The sequence below is a fragment of the Oryx dammah genome, unplaced genomic scaffold (assembly GCF_014754425.2).
Source record: "Oryx dammah isolate SB20612 unplaced genomic scaffold, SCBI_Odam_1.1 HiC_scaffold_27, whole genome shotgun sequence".
Classification (NCBI taxonomy): Eukaryota; Metazoa; Chordata; class Mammalia; order Artiodactyla; family Bovidae; genus Oryx; species Oryx dammah.
The window spans coordinates 13,456,428-13,475,481 of NW_024070211.1; the positions used below are offsets into that span (position 1 = coordinate 13,456,428).

At 39.2% G+C, this 19,054-nt stretch overlaps 1 protein-coding gene across 17 annotated transcripts in view; it reads right to left on the reverse strand.

Annotated features, from left to right (window-relative positions):
• The window catches only part of PUM1 (pumilio RNA binding family member 1), a 125,309-nt gene that overhangs the window by 64,397 nt on the left and 41,858 nt on the right, over positions 1–19,054 (reverse strand). For 11 of the 17 annotated variants that reach the window (XM_040227956.1, XM_040227963.1, XM_040227954.1 and 8 more), the window contains exons 4-5: positions 5,902–6,010; positions 4,754–4,932 (exon numbers count right to left, since the gene is read on the reverse strand). The exons of 3 other annotated variants lie outside the window; for them this stretch is intronic. In XM_040227956.1, coding sequence (XP_040083890.1) covers positions 4,754–4,932; positions 5,902–6,010 — 288 coding nt within the window. The remainder of the gene's footprint in view (positions 1–4,753; positions 4,933–5,901; positions 6,011–19,054) is intronic. 3 more of the 17 variants (XM_040227952.1, XM_040227967.1, XM_040227958.1) reach the window with 1 other exon arrangement.

The following is a 19,054-nucleotide window of genomic DNA, read 5'->3' on the forward strand; positions in this document are numbered from 1 at the left end:
ATTAAAACATATCCAATTTCAAAATGAACAGAAGTTGGGAGGTATGCAATTTAGAAACAGTGGAGCATGGAATATACCATGCACTGTGTATATGACACCCAATTCCCGGTGTGCAAAAAAATCAGAAAAGTGTTCCCCTCTGTTGTACTACCACCAAACCCAGCAGGAAAAAGAGATGAAAACCATAAAAGGTTTTCTGAAAGTTGCATGGCTTTTTTTTTTTAACTTTTTATTTAGTCAGTGTCTAAAATCTTGTCAGAAAGCTTGACATTGCAAAGCAGAGCACAAAGATTTCTTGTTCAAGGGAAGCTCAAGTCTGAAGGGGCTCCATCCTGAGATAAAAGTTTCTGAATTGAAATCTTCCAATAAAACTATATTATCAATATTTATGATACTTCAATTGTATATAAATCATCTGTGGGTTGTATAAATCAACTGCAGACTTTGATTCAATAGTCTGGAGATGAATCTGAGAGTTGTCATTTCTAATAAGCTCCCAGATGCCAATAATACTACTGGCCCAAGGACTACGTAGCCCAAGATTTTATAAGACTTACAAAGTATTTTCATATATTATATACTACATAGCCATATGAATTAGACTTTCTGCAAATGAAGAAATCAAGGTCCAGTTAAGACTCAAGTCCCTGCATTACATTACACAAAGTTTTTAAACAAAATCTACTGAAACAACACTGACTACCTGAAACAAATGCACTGGAAACTAGAAAAGCAAGTTATCAAGTTCTGTGATCTAAATGAATTGCTATGAGTGTGCATGTAACCTCCAGGTCAGAAAGCAGCCAGTCTCTACAAACAAGCAGAAAGGTCTTCCCAATATATTTTGTTTTTTTCTAAAAAATCTTTTCACCCAATGCCTAAAAACATAGTAAATACATACGACTTTATAACCATCCAAAACCATGCTTTGTTTTATTTCGGGGTGTTTGAGCAGGCAGGTAAGGGGATGTCTTTAACCCAGGAATAAAGGAAATAAATCAAATTTAAAAACCTGACTCTGACTTAACTGGTATTCTGAATTTTCCCATTTTTCTGAAAACTGCTACCCTGAAGTTTCTGATTCATACTTGGAATACTACCAAAAACTTCCAGTGGGTGCTGAGAACAAAACACTGCTATCGGATTCTTATCATCAGCATGCAAGCACTCTTATCACAAAAGCCAAAATGACCGAGTCCATTTTTACATTCGAAATGAACTTAAGAAAGGCTCAGGAAAGCTAGACAGGGTTAAATACATTCATTCAAGCTTTAACCATAAAACAACTTTACTGAAAACGGAAAACCAATGTGATTACTTTAGTTCTAAACCCCTTTAACTGAGCAGTTCATTAGAGTCTGGTACTTGATTTGAGGTGTACATTCATTATGCCATTAGGGATGATGTTTTTAGCTCTTGGGGGTTTCAAATGGAGCTTCTCTGAGGCTAACCAGAAGAAATGCTGGTATGATCCCCTAAAAAGAAAAACATCTGAATGCTCTAATCCGTAAACAACCAATGACTACTCTTTAGAAAAACTATATACTAGAAGCAGATATTCTGTCTTCCTTGGTCTCTGAACTCAGCGCTCTAAAAGACAAAATAGATTTTTTCTTAAAAATAAAAAAAGGCTCACCTCTTTCCAGATGTATGCATACCATGACAACCAGAAAGTGATTCAGGTTTCCATGACCAGAGCTGTGATCAAATGTCACCTTAACCAACAGACAGACAGCAAAACCAAGAGAAGCACAAGATCAGCAGGAAACAACCAAAAAGCTGATAAAGCAGGTCACTGATCCCATTTCTCTATCCACCATAAGGTTAGATGTGCCAAAGTGATGGACTGACGTCACTGGTCAGTCTTCCTGTATCACCATTTAGGTGCAACTCAAGTCAAAATACAGGATAACGTTTCATTACACGCAACCTTCCTCCTGAGAAACTGGAATACAGATTTGGAGAATTTTCATTTATCTTTATGCAAACTTCAGAAACTCAGTAAAGCAGATGCTTTTTAGAGAATTCAATTTTCTGACCTCTATCCTGAGGTCTTAGCTTCCCCTGGTAACAATACTACAAAAGAGCTAGAAATCACCAATCTCTCAAGACAAGTAAGGATAGAAGCCACCTTTACAAAACCAAATAAAGATATGGAATACAAAAGACACAGCTTCATCATAGATTAACTAATGAAATAATTGTTTAAAAAGGAAAACATAGTAAATCGGCCACAGTGTTTTATCTTTCTCCTACTTCTAATTATTTTTCTGCTTCCTACAAATTTCACGGCTTCCCTCATAACTCAGTTGGTAAAGAATCCACCTGCAATGCAGGAGACCCCGGTTTGATTCCCGGGTCACGAAGATCCACTGGAGAAGGGACAGGCTTCCACTGGATAGTGGATGCCCACTCCGGTATTCTTGGGCTTCCCTTGTGGCTCAGCTGGTAAAGAATCCACCTGCAATGTAGGAGACCTGGGTTCAATCCCTGGGTTGAGAAGGGAAAAGCTACCCACTCCAGTATTCTGGCCTGGAGAATTCCATCGACTTTATAGTCCATGGGGTTGCAAAGAGTTGAAGACAACTGAGTGACTTTCACTTTCACAAACTTCACAGTAACCCAGACACATGTCTGGTGGCTAATGCTCAAGACTTAGAAGCTGTCCACACATGATAAGAGAATTCATGGCAAGAATCTCAGGGGTTCCAGTTCACCACAGTAATGACTTAGCTATGACTTTTCTCCTATAGTAAATACCTAAAAGTTATAGGCAGAAGTTGTGCTTCCCTGATGGCTCAGTGGTGAAGAATCCACCTGCCAATGCAAGAGACTTGCAGGAGATGTGGGTTCAATCCCTGAGTCGGAAAGACTCCCTGGAGAAGGAAATGGCAACCCACGCCAGTATTCTTGCCTGGAAAATCCCATGGACAGAGAAGCCTGGCAGGCTACAGTCCCTGGGGTTGAAGAGTCAGATACAACTTACCAACTAAACCACAACATAGGCAGAAGTTAGAAGGCAGCACTTCCTCTGAGCAAAGTGTACTCAAGATGAGCAAAGTGTGAGAGGTAAGAAAAAGAGGTGAGCTGGGGATAAGTTGAAAGAAGAGAAGAAGTAACACCCTTCTTCCCATGAGACAACATGCAAATGATCATTTTGCCTGATCTCATTCCTCACATCCAAAGGGTAGATCTTGTTCTTCCCCAAAAGCCTCTTGGGAAGGCTCAAATACAAGCACTATTTTCCAACCTGACCTATGAGCCACTGAACCTATGTCTCTGCAGGGTTAAAAGACCCAGAAGTTAATCAGGTCAACTTTGGAACAGCTAGTATGAAAGAATCAAGACAAAAGCCCCAGTTTGGTCCCTTGCTCTTCCTAAATGTTATTATAAAAATGAATGAGCCTGTTCTGGCTTAATTCCTCAAACCAAATTTCTAGGTGTAAAGCTGGGAGAAATTCAAACCAGCCTCTTAAATAAGCTCATTTCACTCCCCCTGCCCCACTCTTTTTTTTCCTTTTTGGTAGAATCAAAAGCTCCAGCCACATGTCAAGTGTCAATGTCCACTGAAGCATTACCTTTGACATGAGTAGAATCAAGTTAACTCCAGGTGGATTCTGGTTACCTTGGAGGCCACCTGATAACATTTTCCTGACGACCAAGTCAGCAATCATTCATTTAGTGTCCACTAACATGTTGTTGACACTAAATTAGTTTCAAGTGGAACTGGGAAAATAGAACCAAGCCTCGGATACCTAGCAACAGATGTCTAATGATAAAAATACTAACAATAAATGCCACTAAGATAACAGAATGTAAGACAGTTATAAAGGTAAAATTATTAACATGATTTGTGGGAAAGAAGCTCTCTTAAAATGACTGCCAACAGAAGTATTGGCCCAAAAAGACTTCAGGGAGACAGTGCTTTGAAAAGGTACAAATCATGTTGAGTCAAAAGAAAAGTAAGGAAGAAAGAGTTAGGGTGCCTTTTGTGATCTTCCTAGCTATGACCTGGAATATGAAACCAGTCAAAGAACACAAAATGAGGAAGATTCAAACAGAAATGCATCTTAAGACTTTTAGATCTATAAAGTCAATGCTATAAGAAAGAACTAGTCTTGAGAAAGGCTATCGAAGATGCTTGAGGAAGATTACTTAAGACTTAGGGAAGAGGTTACAGAGATGCTGCTTTGGCTAGAATTTAGCATCAGAGAAGTCAATGGTGATGAATCTGAAAAAATTTGCAACACAGAATTAACAGAACTTCTGATTTCCTGATAAGACTGGGTATGACAAGCAAAGTTATTCAAAGAGGGCCAATGATCATTTCATAATTAAAGCTTAGCTAGCAAAAACAAGAATGAACCCACGTTATCCGATCCATTTTAAGGACCCTCAGGTCTTGGCAAACCACTGCTCTCAGATCTACTCCCTACTGACATCCGCCTTCAGCTTTGTGTTAATTCCTTCTCTTTTTGTGTGTTTTCTGGAGGACCGATGAACTGAGACCTAGGTTTCAGTTCTTACCTCACATTACTATAAATGAGTCCCAAAAAAACATCCTTTCTCTATTTTTAAAAAGTTTAGTCATATCTCCTGCTGTGTTTGCTGAGATCTAATTGCAATAAAAGTGTTGTTAAAAACTCTGCAATTAGTGCTGTGAATACCTAAGGAAACTCAACAGGCATGTTTTTCTTTAGGGGGAAGGGGAAAGAGAGAGAGAGATAGGAACAAGTTCCTCAAGCCAACTTACAAATCCTCCTTTTCTTAGACAGGAATCGCCCGGGGATGAGCTCAATACATACTCCACCATGCTAACTCCTAGTCCCCCACTCTCCGACCGTGGGGACAGTACAGAATTGACCTCACTGTTCACATGGAAACTCTGACCAGGTCTTCTCTGCACCATGATTGGCTGGGAAACTGAATGATCTACAAAAAAGATACACAAGCATGATACAGTGCAGCCAGAGGCTCAAACAAATTACGAGCGATGTCTCATGGATAAACCAATGACTGGGAATCAGGAAACCTGCCATGGTAAATTGAGCCAAAATGTCCTACTGTGTTTTCCCTAAGTATAATATTCTACATAAGCTAATGAAACAGAACACACCCTTCATATATCCAGGACAGCAATACAGTAGTTCACATAACTGGTTTATCTAGCTAAGTGGACAAATTAATGTTTACCCCTTTCAAGTAGCAGAATTCCTTTTTAATATATTTTATTGGTAACGTCACTAAAAGGAAATGTGAGTTTACTGCCCTTTTTAAAATAACAACATAATCTGATCTTTTCTGATGACCACGGTCATCTGAGGTTCCATTGTTACATTGCGCTGCAACACAGCACATCGGCTTTTGAATGTTCTGACTCCTTCCTCCCCATCATCTGTCATTTCTTTCTGCTGTCAGTGTGGCTGCCTCTTCAAGTTCTCCCCGTCTCTCTCTTCAGGGGTAGTCAGTCAGAAACACATCCATGCCCAGTGACTTATTTGGCCCCAACCACATTTTTAGATAGAACACCCCATACACAGTACACAGGGGCAATGGGAGGAGAAAGAAACATGAACTTCAAATGGCAGGCATGGATTTTCCAATTCCAAGTATGCTGACAGCAGTACAGAACAAGAAGTTGTAGCTGAAATTACAGTCATTTCAACTAAGACCGTTCCCCTGTGGCTAGCACTTCAGCAAAAATATTGAAGATTTGATTTTGCATTAATTATGTTTTAATAAATTACATCATATAAGCTCCTTCATGGCAATTATACTACAGGACAGGACACTGCTTGACATGCTTATGTCACTGATGTAAAATTCATGACTTGCCAATTGCTGAGGAAAGGAGCTCTAAGACAGGCATAAATCACAGTACAGATGCTAGATCTAGATTACCTGATGTTCCCCAGGCACTGTCTCGCCATTGATCACCCAGGAATATTCCTTTTGGTCCATCTTTGCTGGATTCATCTGTTTCCCAAAACTTTTTACCTGGCAAGAGCTGCTGCAAATTAAAAATAATAGATGCTTTTAAAGAATTCATAAAGGATGAAAGTACAGCAGTCAACACTTTCTTTTAGACAAGGGTACTGAAGATGCTCACGTGCCCTGAAGGTCTTTAATTACAGTGTTCTGACTCTGCAGACTGTCCTCAGAGCACTACTTTATCTTTCGTAAAAGTCACAAAGAGGCCTAATGCAAGCAGGGCTACAGATCAACCCATCACAATAGAGGCTCAGCTTAAACATCTGGAATTATTCACTTAATCTATGCCAAGATTTTTAAGTGGGGAGGGAAGGGGACTCATATTAGACCTATCAGCTAACTGCTCACTAAGAAGATTCTTACTGAAAAAGAAAAGTACCTACAACTATTGAAAAGGCTACTTCTGCCTACATTTACACTAACTGACCCTACAAAGCTACTCAAGCTTGGGCATTAACTCAGACGCCAGCTATGGAACACTAGAGGCAACATTTACCTCCTTCATACACATTTTCAAGACCACAAAGAAAAAACTAAAACAAACAAAAATCAACAAAAAAAAACACTTCCTAACCACAACATTAACCTATTCCAAGATTTTGGAAAGACAGATCAGTTATTCCCCCATTACTGGAAGGGAAATTAAAATCTCCTAACCTCAGTTAATCTTAAGAATACTTAGTAATGCCATTAAAGTGACTTCACAAAACATTCCATACTTCCTAGAAATGCAGGCATCATTAGCTTTAAATTAGCTTCAACCAAAGAAATGCAAACCACCCTTCAAGCAAAACACAGTACAGTTCTGCACATGATCGAACTATCAGTGGCCCACGGTGCAAAGTAAATTTCCATTACTATGCCATTATGCTTCATCAGCTTTACTCACTAATGAAACGTCCCTCTTATTTATTCTATGTTTTCACTTCAGCTGCTACTAGTCAGACAAGAAACTCAGAAGTTTGAGATAATACTTAATCACTGCTTTTGAGCATAAAAGAACACACCTGAAGAGTTGAATTTCTCAGAGGAAGAGAACAGAAAAGCAGAGAGTACAAAACATTTGCTCTCCTCCTTGATGATTAAGGTTTTACCTTTCCTATGTATAACCTATAACCCAACGATAAGGAGAAACAGCTCAACTCTGCTCTCACTAAAACGCATCTCAGCTTTCCAATCCAACTTCTGGGTTTCTCAGCATCAATTTATTTGAGTTCTATGAAACTATATGGTAGACATGGGTTACTACCTGAACCAAAGCAATTTCCCACTTATTTTTCAGGCCCTAACATTGTTTCCTGGTCCAACAAGGTCATGAAAAAAAGACCTATTTTGGTCTGACATTTAATTGCACAGATGCACTGGTTTACTTGATGATGAGCAGTTATAAGCAGTCAATTCCTAGTGTGCCTCTAGGGTTCATTCTCTCAAAGAAACAAGGACACAGCTGGTTTGTTAACTTGAAGGACAATGAGGACAGGTGGGAGCAAGAGCCCAGACCACAGCTAAGCAATAGAGTCAGGAAGCCCTAGACTAAACAACTTTGATGTGTCCTAGGACAAAATGCAGGACTGCCCTGGGCCTCATTTTCTTTGTACTAATGAAGGAGATATTTCTCAGGATGCTGTGATGATTAGAGATATTGTAGATATGCACCTAACACAATGTCCACCACAAAGGAGGTTCTCAATAAATGTATTCAGTGGCATTACACCAAGGCAAAACAGCTGTAAACCGCAGAAGGGACAGTGAAAATTAACGTGCACTATTCATCACAACTCAAGAATTGTTGTTTTTAAACTTCTCTTAATTTCAAAAATGCCCTCTCATAAGACTACAAATAGAAACAGAATTTCTTTCCCTGTTGTTTAGGTCTTTCTCCTTTATTTCGTATGGAGTGTGAGCAAACAAGAGTCTGCATCAACTTCTCTGTGCACCAAAAGAACGTCAGCACAAGGGACACTTCATCAGTCAGTTAACTTTAGTCTCACATATTGGAAAGACAGCAAAGGTGATGAAATACATTCATTATACTGCTCATCCCTCTCGACACAAATGTAGAAATCTTTACGCAAAACTCAAGCTTCTCTAAGCACCAGCCTCCATGTGCAAACATAGTCTTTCCATAATTTGTCAAACTGCTTACTGAAAGCAGCAGCCCTGAACTCAAGGCTTCAAAAATGACTTCTACGACCCTGCCTTCTTTCACTGCAGCTTGCCAGGTCGTTATAACAGGCAGTGCCAGTAAAAGCAGGTCCACATAAAGGCAGCCATTTTCAGGTCAACTTCTCTCAAAAGGAAACAATAATACAAGAAACTTGTAGAAAGGCACTAAAAAGCGGAGACTGTATTTCAAAGTGGTAACAGATGCAACGCATCTCAAAGGGATACAGTTGCCCCTTGGTATTCATGCAGGACTGGTTCCAGGAGCCCCCTTGGATGCCAAAATTCTCAGATGCTCAAGTCCTTTATATAAAATGATGTAGTACAATGCACACAATGTATACATATTAAAAACTTCAAGACTACAGTCAGATACTAATGGTGTCTCCCACCATGAACAGTATCTATAAATATAAATCCTGAAGAGGTGCTAGGAGCAGTCCCAAAAGTACTAAAACCCCGTACGATCTGGCAAAGTAGCCAAGAAGATCAATTAACTTATTACTAATAAAAATGGCAGGGAATGAAAAGGAAAGTCTGTAAGAGATAAAGAAAAAGAAAGCAGCAGAGGAAGGCAATAACAAGTCAATTCTCCCAAAGTCTCTGCCTCTAGGTAATCAGTCTCTCATGTGACTCCCCCTCTTCCTTTGACTGTGGGCTGAACCTAGTGACTTGCTCCTAAGCAACAATACAAAGCAAAAATGACTGTAGTGTTGCTTTCAAGACTTAAGAACTGACTTCCATCTTGTTTCTGCTCCTCTCTCACCCTTGCTCCTTCTCAATTTAATAAAACTAGCTGCTATATTGTGAGCTGCCCAATAGAGAGACACATATGGCAAGGAACCGAGAGGTCACTGGACATCAATTCGTTAGGAACCGAGGTCCTCAGTCTAACAATCTGCAAGAAACTTAATCCTGATATCAATCACGTAAGTGAGCTTGGAAGCAGTTCCTTCCCCAGCTGGGACTTTGAGATGACTGTACCCCCAGCTGGGGCTGAAATCTTGACTGCAGCTTGTCAGGGACCCTGAAATAGAGAATCTTGCAAAGTCATGACTGGGATCCTGTTTTGAGCCACTAAATTTTGGGGTAATTTAGTAAGCAGCAATAGATAACTAATATAGCCATGAATATACACAAGGGTTTTCTTACATTTAAAATATCTTTAAGATTTTGTTTTCAAGAAGCAAGTCTTGTTCTACTTCTAATATTTTTTAATTTTGAAAAAATTTCATGTTTCACTTTGTCTTATAGCCCTTCTGTAATAAAAAGAAAAAATTACTGGTTTTCTTAAACTCTGCAAAATTAAATGGATTTAGATACGTTAAACTTACTGAGAATTAGTAGCAATCACAAAACCAGGAGTCATCTAAAGCAAAGACACTGTTTGAACCTGATCATACTAAAAGGAGCTGTAATCTACTGAATATAAAACAAAGTGATGATGGGTATCCAATTATTTCAGATTAAGATTCAAGCCCTCTGAAGATTAACATCATCCATAAGTAAGTGAAGTCGCTCAGTCGTGACCGACTCTTCGCGACCCCATGGACTGCAGCCCACCAGGCTCCTCCATCCAAGGAATTTTCTAGGCAAGAGTACTGGAGTGGGTTGCCATTTCCTTCTCCAGGGGATCTTCCCGAACCGGGGATCAAAGCCGGGTCTTCCACATTGCAGGCAGACACCATCTGAGCCACCAGGGAATCCCCAACATCATCCATAGCACAGGCTAAAGCATCCAGGTTTGCCAACCTGCAGACCTTCCCTTCTTGCTGCCATCATTCAGTCACTAAGTTGTATCCTTTGAGACCACATGGATTGAAGCATGCCAGGCTGTCCTTCACTATCTCCCAGTTTGCTCAGATTTATATCCATTAATTCCTGTCCATTAAAACCTCACATAAGCCACACCTAAATTCAATCACCAAACATTCAAACGCAACTAGTCTATGAAAAAGATGGTTACTGCTTACCCCATCAAGAACTTGAAAATAAAGACTGCTCTCTGACAGGAACAAAGAACAGTTCACAGCAGAAGTTTACAGAATTCAATTTAAAGAAAGATTAAGCAGTAAGAGGATTAAAAGATTTGACAATTCTAAAGGAAGATAAGGGAATTCGGAATTGGTCCAACCAAAGGAAAGGAGAGCCAGGGAGTCAGATGAAGAAGGCAGTATTATCCGGTACCCAAGTTTAGGGAGAGCCAATAGGATGCACAAACAAGTCTGTCCTTATAAAAGCAATTACTGCATCAGACTAGACAGCAGTGTGGGTACAGTAGCCACTAAAAACATCCATGTTCCCTGGCTCAGACTCTGCCTACCAAGCAAACTTCTTAAGAGAACTCTGTTTCCACCTACAGCCAAACATGCTGATCCACTTGAGAACTGCTATCTCTCTTTATAAATTAGTAAACAGCATTTTAGTTTTCATACACTCCTCTCTTGCAGTTCTAGTTAGTACAGGTCAGTTCTACAACCCAATCAGCTCTAAATTAGTATATCCCCTTTAAGACATACAAATTGAGAACCAGGGCTTGGGAGGCCCTACCATCTGACAACAGCAACACAACAGGCCTTGTACTCTTCCTTGTACAGTCCCATTATGTGGGATTCCTAACTGCCTCTCCAATAGTATCTGTTCTTCAGTCTTAAGAAGAAAAACACATACACTATTTAATACCAGCTTGAACTACAGGTTTGTAAAAGAAAAGACTTAAGAAGAGTAAAGAAATTAAGTAAGCTTATCCATGAGGCTTCTCAAGAAGAAAGTAGAAACCAAGCACCACTGGTTTATAAGCAATGTCAACTACTTGGGAAACCTCCATAAATTTTGTTTGGAAACACTTAAAAATAAAAAAAAAAAAAGACAATACACAAAGCTACACTTGCACAATCGACCATCACATTAACCCCTACCAACAGCCCTTTAAACAAAAGTGTTCTAAAAGGCTAAGAACATCAAAAACCTTCAGGCTTCTTATTTTAAGAAGTAATATCATGGGTAAAACACACACAACTACTCTGAAGTCATTTTTAAAACCAGACAAATAAAACTGGCTTCATGTTCCAACTGTGTTGAATTTATTCATCTAGGTCTCAGTTTTCTCACTGATAAAATGAACTGTTACAAACACTGAATGTTATAGCATGTAACAAGGCAAATCTCAAGAGTAACCCTCAGTTTTCTCACTGATAAAATGAATTGTTACAAACACTGAATGTTATAGCATGTAACAACGCAAAACTCAAGAGTAACCAGTCAGAGTTAGCTGTTAATATTATTTAATAACAAAATAGTAACCAACAGACTTCACACTACTAATGGCAAAGCCAGTGAGATGCTCCTGTGTATACAACTCACAAAAGTGAGCACATCACCCAGCCCACTTCAGTGAAAAGCCCGTAAAATTAAGAGCCCTAACAAAAACACTGCAAGAACCATGATTACAGCTTTGCAGAAACTAAGAGGCAAGCTGATTATTAAGGAGTAGATGTGTTTGACCATACCACCACTAATACCTGAACAGATAGAATCTCCATTAAGTATGCTGTACTCAAGAGGAATAAAACAGGTAACTACTTACACACTCAACATAAGGTACATAGAGCTAGCTCTCAAAGGAAAAATTTGGCTTCTTAAAGAGTACAGGGATGCTACAGCCCCAAAGGCATAACCAGGTTTGATCATCTCATCTGGCAATGCAAACTTCCCACACAAGCTTAGTTTCACTGGAATGTGGCCAATACAGGAATCAAATACCTGATATTTTAACTAGCTGGTAAGATAGAGGCCCCTCCAAAATTTTTAATCTCTTGGTAAACACTGCACAATTGCACTCATCTCACATGCTAGTAAAGTAATGCTCAAAATTCTCCAAGCCAGGCTTCAGCAATACGTGAACCGTGAACTCCCTGATGTTCAAGATGGTTTTAGAAAAGGCAGAGGAACCAGAGATCAAATTGCCAACATCCGCTGGATCATCGAAAAAGCAAGAGAGTTCCAGAAAAACATCTATTTCTGCTTTATTGACCATGCCAAAGCCTTTGACTGTGTGGATCACAATAAACTGTGGGAAATTCTGAAAGACATGGGAATACCAGACCACCTGACCTGCCTCTTGAGAAATCTGTATGCAGGTCAGGAAGCAACAGTTAGAACTGGACATGGAACCACAGACTGGTTCCAAATAGGAAAAGGAATACGTCAAGGCTGTATATTGTCACCCTGCTTATTTAACTTATATGCAGAGTACATCATGAGAAACGCTGGACTGGAAGAAACACAAGCTGGAATCAAGATTGCCGGGAGAAATATCAATAACCTCAGATATGCAGATGACACCACCCTTATGGCAGAAAGTGAAGAGGAGCTAAAAAGCCTCTTAATGAAAGTGAAAGAGGAGAGTGAAAAAGTTGGCTTAAAGCTCAACATTCAGAAAACGAAGATCATGGCATCTGGTTCCATCACTTCATGGGAAATAGATGGGGAAACAGTAGAAACAGTGTCAGACTTTATTTTGTGGGGCTCCAAAATCACTGCAGATGGTGACTACAGCCATGAAATTAAAAGACACTTACTCCTTGGAAGAAAAGTTATGAGCAACCTAGATAGTATATTCAAAAGCAGAGACATTACTTTGCCGACTAAGGTCCGCCTAGTCAAGGCTATGGTTTTTCCCGTGGTCATGTATGGATGTGAGAGCTGGACTGTGAAGAAGGCTGAGCGCCAAAGAATTGATGCTTTTGAACTGTGGTGTTGGAGAAGACTCTTGAGGGTCCCTTGGACTGCAAGGAGATCCAACCAGTCCGTTCTGAAGGAGATCAACCCTGGGATTTCTTTGGAAGGAATGATGCTAAAGCTGAAGCTCCAGTACTTTGGCCACCTCAGGCGAAGAGTTGACTCATTGGAAAAGACTTTGATGCTGGGAGGGATTGGGGGCAGGAGGAGAAGGGGATGACCGAGGATGAGATGACTGGATGGCATCACGGACTCGATGGACGTGAGTCTGAGTGAACTCCAGGAGACGGTGATGGACAGGGAGGCTTGGCATGCTGCGATTCCTGGGGTCGCAAAGAGTCGGACATGACTGAGCGACTGAACTGAACTGAAATATCCTCATTACATTAAAAGAATTCAACATCAACTCAGAGAAAGGGCCACTCAGCACTAATGGCAGTAAAGAAATACTACTGGTAAACCAATAGCTCTGACTGTGATAACTGTGTAATTTTCAGAAAACCATTCTCAAAAATATTAAAGCCCTAAGGGGTTTCCTGGCCCTCCATACCACAGAGGGTTGTTGGAAAATGTAGTGAGATAGTTCATAATACTTTATATTATACACATAAAGCTTTATTACTGAAGTTTTAACAAAAAATGGCTTACATATAAAAGAATAAATCAATATCCTTTACAAGGCATAAAGAAAAAGCCTTGTACATATATCCATTCACTGTTAGGACAATTCTTTTGGAAAGGATTGTACATTAGAAGTCATGTTCATCTCCTACATTGTTGGTGGAAATGTAAATTGATGCAGCCACTATGGAAAACAATATGGAGCTTTCTTTAAAAACTAGAGTTGCCATATGACCCAGCAATTCCACTCCTGGGCATATATCCAAACAAAACGGGGCATAATCCAAAAAGACCCTATGTTCATAAGCACCACTATCTACAATAGCCAAGTCATGGAACAACCTAAATGTCCATAAAGAAGCTGTGATATATACATTCAATGAAAAGAGTAAAATCATACTACCTGCAGCAACATAGATGGGACTAGAGATAACCATACTAAATGAAGTCAGAAAAAGAAAGATAAATACCATATATGTTATCATTTATATGTGGAATCTAAATACGGTAAAAATGAACATATCTATCAAACTACAGACTTACTGATACGGAGAACAGCTGTGTGGTTGCCAAGAATTGAGGCGAAGGTGGGAAAGTAAAGGGCTGGGAGTCTGGGATCAGCAGATGCAAACTGTTACACACATAGGATGGATAAACAACAAGGTCCTACTGTATAGCACCGGGAACTATATTCAATATCCTGTGATAAACCATAATGGAAAAGAACACGAAAAAGAGTATGGGTACATGTGAGACTAAATCAGTTTGCTGTTCAGCAGAAATTAACACACAACACTGTAAATCAACTACACTTCAATAAAATTTTTTTTAATAATAAAAAATTTAAAAGCTAGGTTAAAAAAAAGTCATGTTCATTCCTGAGTCTATCAACATTAAATAATGCAAAGGGGCGGGGGGAAGCTTCACATTCAAAGAATAAAAGCAAAACAGCTGGGAGCAAATTAAATGTTCAATAAGGTACAGCTGTATGCAACAATGTACGCTCACCCAAAATAGCTATCATGACTATATGTAGTATTTATAAAATAACAGTAAATTTTAAAGCAAAATACAAAATCATACATGTAAAGATTGCTTCTCTTCATGGACCCTTCCCTTTTGGATCAAGTTTGGAAAGAAAAATAAAAACTGAAATAGATGTTTGTTGATGTAGTGGGATTATGGATGACTTGTTATAATATACATTTTTATTATGATTTAGAACTGATTTTTAATAAAAACTGAGATAGTGGTATAGAATTCACTACAAATAAATAAGGTGTTTTCTCTTAGCAGATACATTTCGCTACAACATAATTTCAAAGTGACCAAAGTTAGTGGGAATTTTAAGAGAGCTCAGACCACATGCTTCAAATATTTTTAAGCAAGCAGACAGTAACTTCCAGTCCACTTTGAAAACTGTAGCTTAAATATAGAAAGTTGAAAATGTTCAATGGTTAATCACAGGCTTAATCTTTGGTTTAAAAAAAAAACAAAGAATATGGTGGTTTTGCTTTCAAGTTTAAGGAATATGATCCTCTAAATTCTCACTTCTCACTTATATATCTACTAATTAAGGAAGTGTTCTGCATCAGTTACTCAATACTTCTATGCAAAGATTATTTTTAAATGTTTATAAACATTTTTACAGTTTCATTTTATTCAAGTCATAAAAAATTATTGAAAAATCAATGTTTGCTATAACTTTTTCCCACATTTCACTATGACCGCAGCATCATAATCTGCTGCTGCTAAGTCACTTCAGTCGTGTCCAACTCTGTGCAACCCCATAGATGGCAGCCCACCAGGCTCCGCCATCCCTGGGATTCTCCAGCCAAGAATACTAGAGCGGGTTGCCATTTCTTTCTCCAATGCATGAAAGTGAAGTCGCTCAGTTGTGTCCGACTCTTCATGACCCCATGGGCTGCAGCCTACCAGGCTCCTCCGTCCATGGGATTTTCCAGGCAAGAGCACTGGAGTGGGTGCCATTGCCTTCTCCGATCATAATCTGACACCTAGCAATTACTACTTAAAATTTTTAGCCTATATGGCAAGATGACTACTAGTGAAAACAAATTTCCATGTTAATGGTCTCATAACTAAACATCTTTGGTTAAAATCTAATATATTCCTTTTAAGAAAAGAAAAAAAAAGTTTAATTTTTTTGCATAATTATAACTGCAGTATATAAAATTAACAGATTTTTAAAAAATATTTTTCCAGGGTTATTAAACTCTTATCATAATACGCACTGCTAATAGTTGTATCTAATGTCCTTTAATAACACTTCCACAACTAATGATGAAGTTACACAAATCACTTAGGCCTGGCCAATGTGGTAATTTGATCTTCTCTCCTATCTAGAAAACCAGTACTGCTTTTCTGACTACTGAAAAAAATAAAAGGTTTAGCATCTGAACTACTTACCGATTTCAAAAAGTAAACTATTACTTGAACTTACACTGAAATGCACAAACCACAGAAGCCACTACTGGAAGTAACAAAAATAGTAAAATAAATAACATAAAGTCTTTGCCTTGAAGGAAAGATTACAAATCTACCAGAAATCAAAGTGAAACAGTTACAGAGCATTTCAAAGTAAGCACACTAACTAGTGTGATGCAGACTGTTAAACTTCACAACCTATAGAGATGAAGAAAGAACAGTACCTGGCACAGGATGGTCAAGGAACGCCTTAAAGGAGGGAGGAGTAGAAAGCGGAAGAGCAAAGGTAGAAATGAAAGCAAGTGGGGCAGGTTGCTGTCGTTAGTAGCTAAGCTGTGTCTGACTCTGTGCAACCCCATGAATCACAGACGTCAGGCTTCTCTGTCCTGGTGCCCACCAATAAAAAAGAAACCTGGCCACCAACTAGAGGGGCAGTAAGGAGAGGGGGACAAAAGAACAATGAGCTAGCTGCCAGTGAGGCTTAGTGGAGCACTGAGGACCTGGGCTCTAATCCAACAGGCAGCAACAGAAAATAAAATCATAAAAATTCACTTTAAAAGATTAACTTAACATCACTTTATTAAATGGAGTGAGGGAAAGCAAACAGATGCTGGGAAGCCAAGCAAAAAGGTGACTTCAGTAATCTAGCCATAAAATGATAAAGGAAGGGATCTGTGGAAATGGGAGCAGGGAAGGTAATACAAACTGCTGCTTAAATGCCTCGCTCAGCTTTCAAGGCATTTTAAATTATTTAATTTCAAAATGGAAGATTCATAGCCCATTATGATGACCAAGAATGAAGTCACTAAGTATACATAAATAAGCCAGTCTACCACTGAAGTTGTCTTAATAAGGAACCTATTCGACAGAGTCAGTTGAGTGCAAAGACCAGAAGACAACAGGATCCAACTATGTAAGAATATGGTGTCACAAGTTTAAATCTACTACTCCAAAGTGTAAAGTTTTAAGGCTGTCCTCAGGATTCACTGTGAGTGAACTAAACTAAAGATAATAAGAATTTGGTAGCTTTGAAATTTTAGGACCACCACAAAATAGAATGAATTGCAAACAGTTCTTCAACTGAGGACAACTGTTAACTTAAAAATGTACTTGGGGACTTCCCTGGCTGTCCAGGGGTTAAGACTCAGGGAACACCGCACAGCTGGGTCAAAGAAAAAAAATACAGTCTTCAAGGAAGCGCAAAGCTTTCCCAGTGTTCTTTACCACACAAAAAATACAACCACTGTTAACAACTTTATCCTTGAAACTAAACACACAAAAGACACTGGCTGCTCTCATAAAGCATACCCTTTAAAAAAAAAAATCAGAGATACTGTTAGTACCTCTAGCTCCATAATATTTTGTGGCAAATTAACCTGAGGCAAGTTCCACACTAATTCTTTCTCCACTGCACATCCCTTCCTGAAGCCACTGAAAATAAAGTTTTCTTTATACTGTCCCACTTCCGGTTACTGGAATAGAGCCAAAAGAAACTTTTCTCTGATTAACTTCATAAACAGTAAATTATGTTCAGAAAATGAAGAAATGCCCAAGGTGAACAAAGAACTTCCAGATGTTCAAGCTGGATTTAGAAAAGGCAGAGGAACCACAGATCAAATTGCCAACATCTCCTGGATCACAGAAAAAGCAAGAGAGTTCCAGAAAAACATCTATTTCTGCTTTATTGACTATGACAGAGCCTTTGACTGGGTGGATCACAACTGGAAAATTCTGAAAGAGATGGGAATACCAGACCACCTGACCTGCCTCCTGAGAAATCTGTATGCAAGTCAAGAAGCTACAGTTAGAACCAGACATGGAACAAAAGACTGGTTCCACATTAGGAAAGAAGTATGTCAAGGCTGTATATTGTCACCCTGCTTATTTAACTTATATGCAGAGTACATCATGCAAAATGCCGGGCTGGATGAAGCACAAGCTGGAATCAAGATTGCCAGGAGAAATATCAATAACCTTAGATATGCAGACGATACCACCCTTATGGCAGAAGGCAAATAGGAACTAAAGAGCATCTTGGTGAAATTTAAAGGAGAGTGAAAAGGCTGACTTAAGACTCAACATTCACAAAATGAAGAACATGGAATCCGGTCCCATCACTTCATGGCAAATACATGGGGAAACAATGGAAACAGTGAGAGACTTTATCTTCCTGGGCTCCAAAATCACTGCAGATGGTGACTGCAGCCATGAAATTAAAAGATGCTTGCTCCTTGGAAGAAAAGTTATGACAAACCTAGACAGCATATTAAAAAACAGAAACATTACTTTGCTAACAAAAGGTCTGTCTAATCAGAGCTATGGTTTTTCCATAGTCGTGTATGGATGTTAAGAGTTGGACCATAAAGAAAGCTGAGCGCCAAAGAATTGATGGTTTTGAACTGTGGTGTGAGAGAAGACTCTTGGGGGTCCCTTGGACAGCAAGGAGATAAAACCTAAGTCAATCTTAAAGGAAATCCGTCCTGAATATTCATTGGAAGGACTGATGCTGAAGCTGAAGCTCCAATACTTTGGCCACCTGATGCAAAGAACTGACTCACTGGAAAAGACCCTGATGCTGGGAAAGATTGAGGGCAGGAGGAGAACGGGACAACAGAGGATGAGATGGTTGGATGCCATCACTGACTCGATGGACATGAGTTTGAGCAAGTTCTGGGAGTTGGTGCTGGACCGGGAAGCTGGTGTGCTACAGTCCATAGGGTCACAGAGTCAGACACAGCTGAGTGACTGAACTGAATTGAACCAGGTTTTTCTGCACAATATAAGGAAAAGCATGTAAGGAAACAACAACATTATTATCTTGGCCACCTTTAAGTTACCTATTAATAGTCATTTGTTTTTATCTAAGTATAAATTACATGGTTTGATCTATAACATAATCATATTAAAGTTATACTAGGTCTAGACTTTAAATAATTATGATTACTTGCAATAGTACCTGGGAGCCCAGTGCACAAAAGATAAGCTTCCAGGTCACTTAGGAAATCTGTAATGTGCATGAATAAAACCATGAAAACATCTAGTTTGCTTCATGACCTACTCCCCTCGTATTCCACAAGCAGGAAGCAAACAGCTC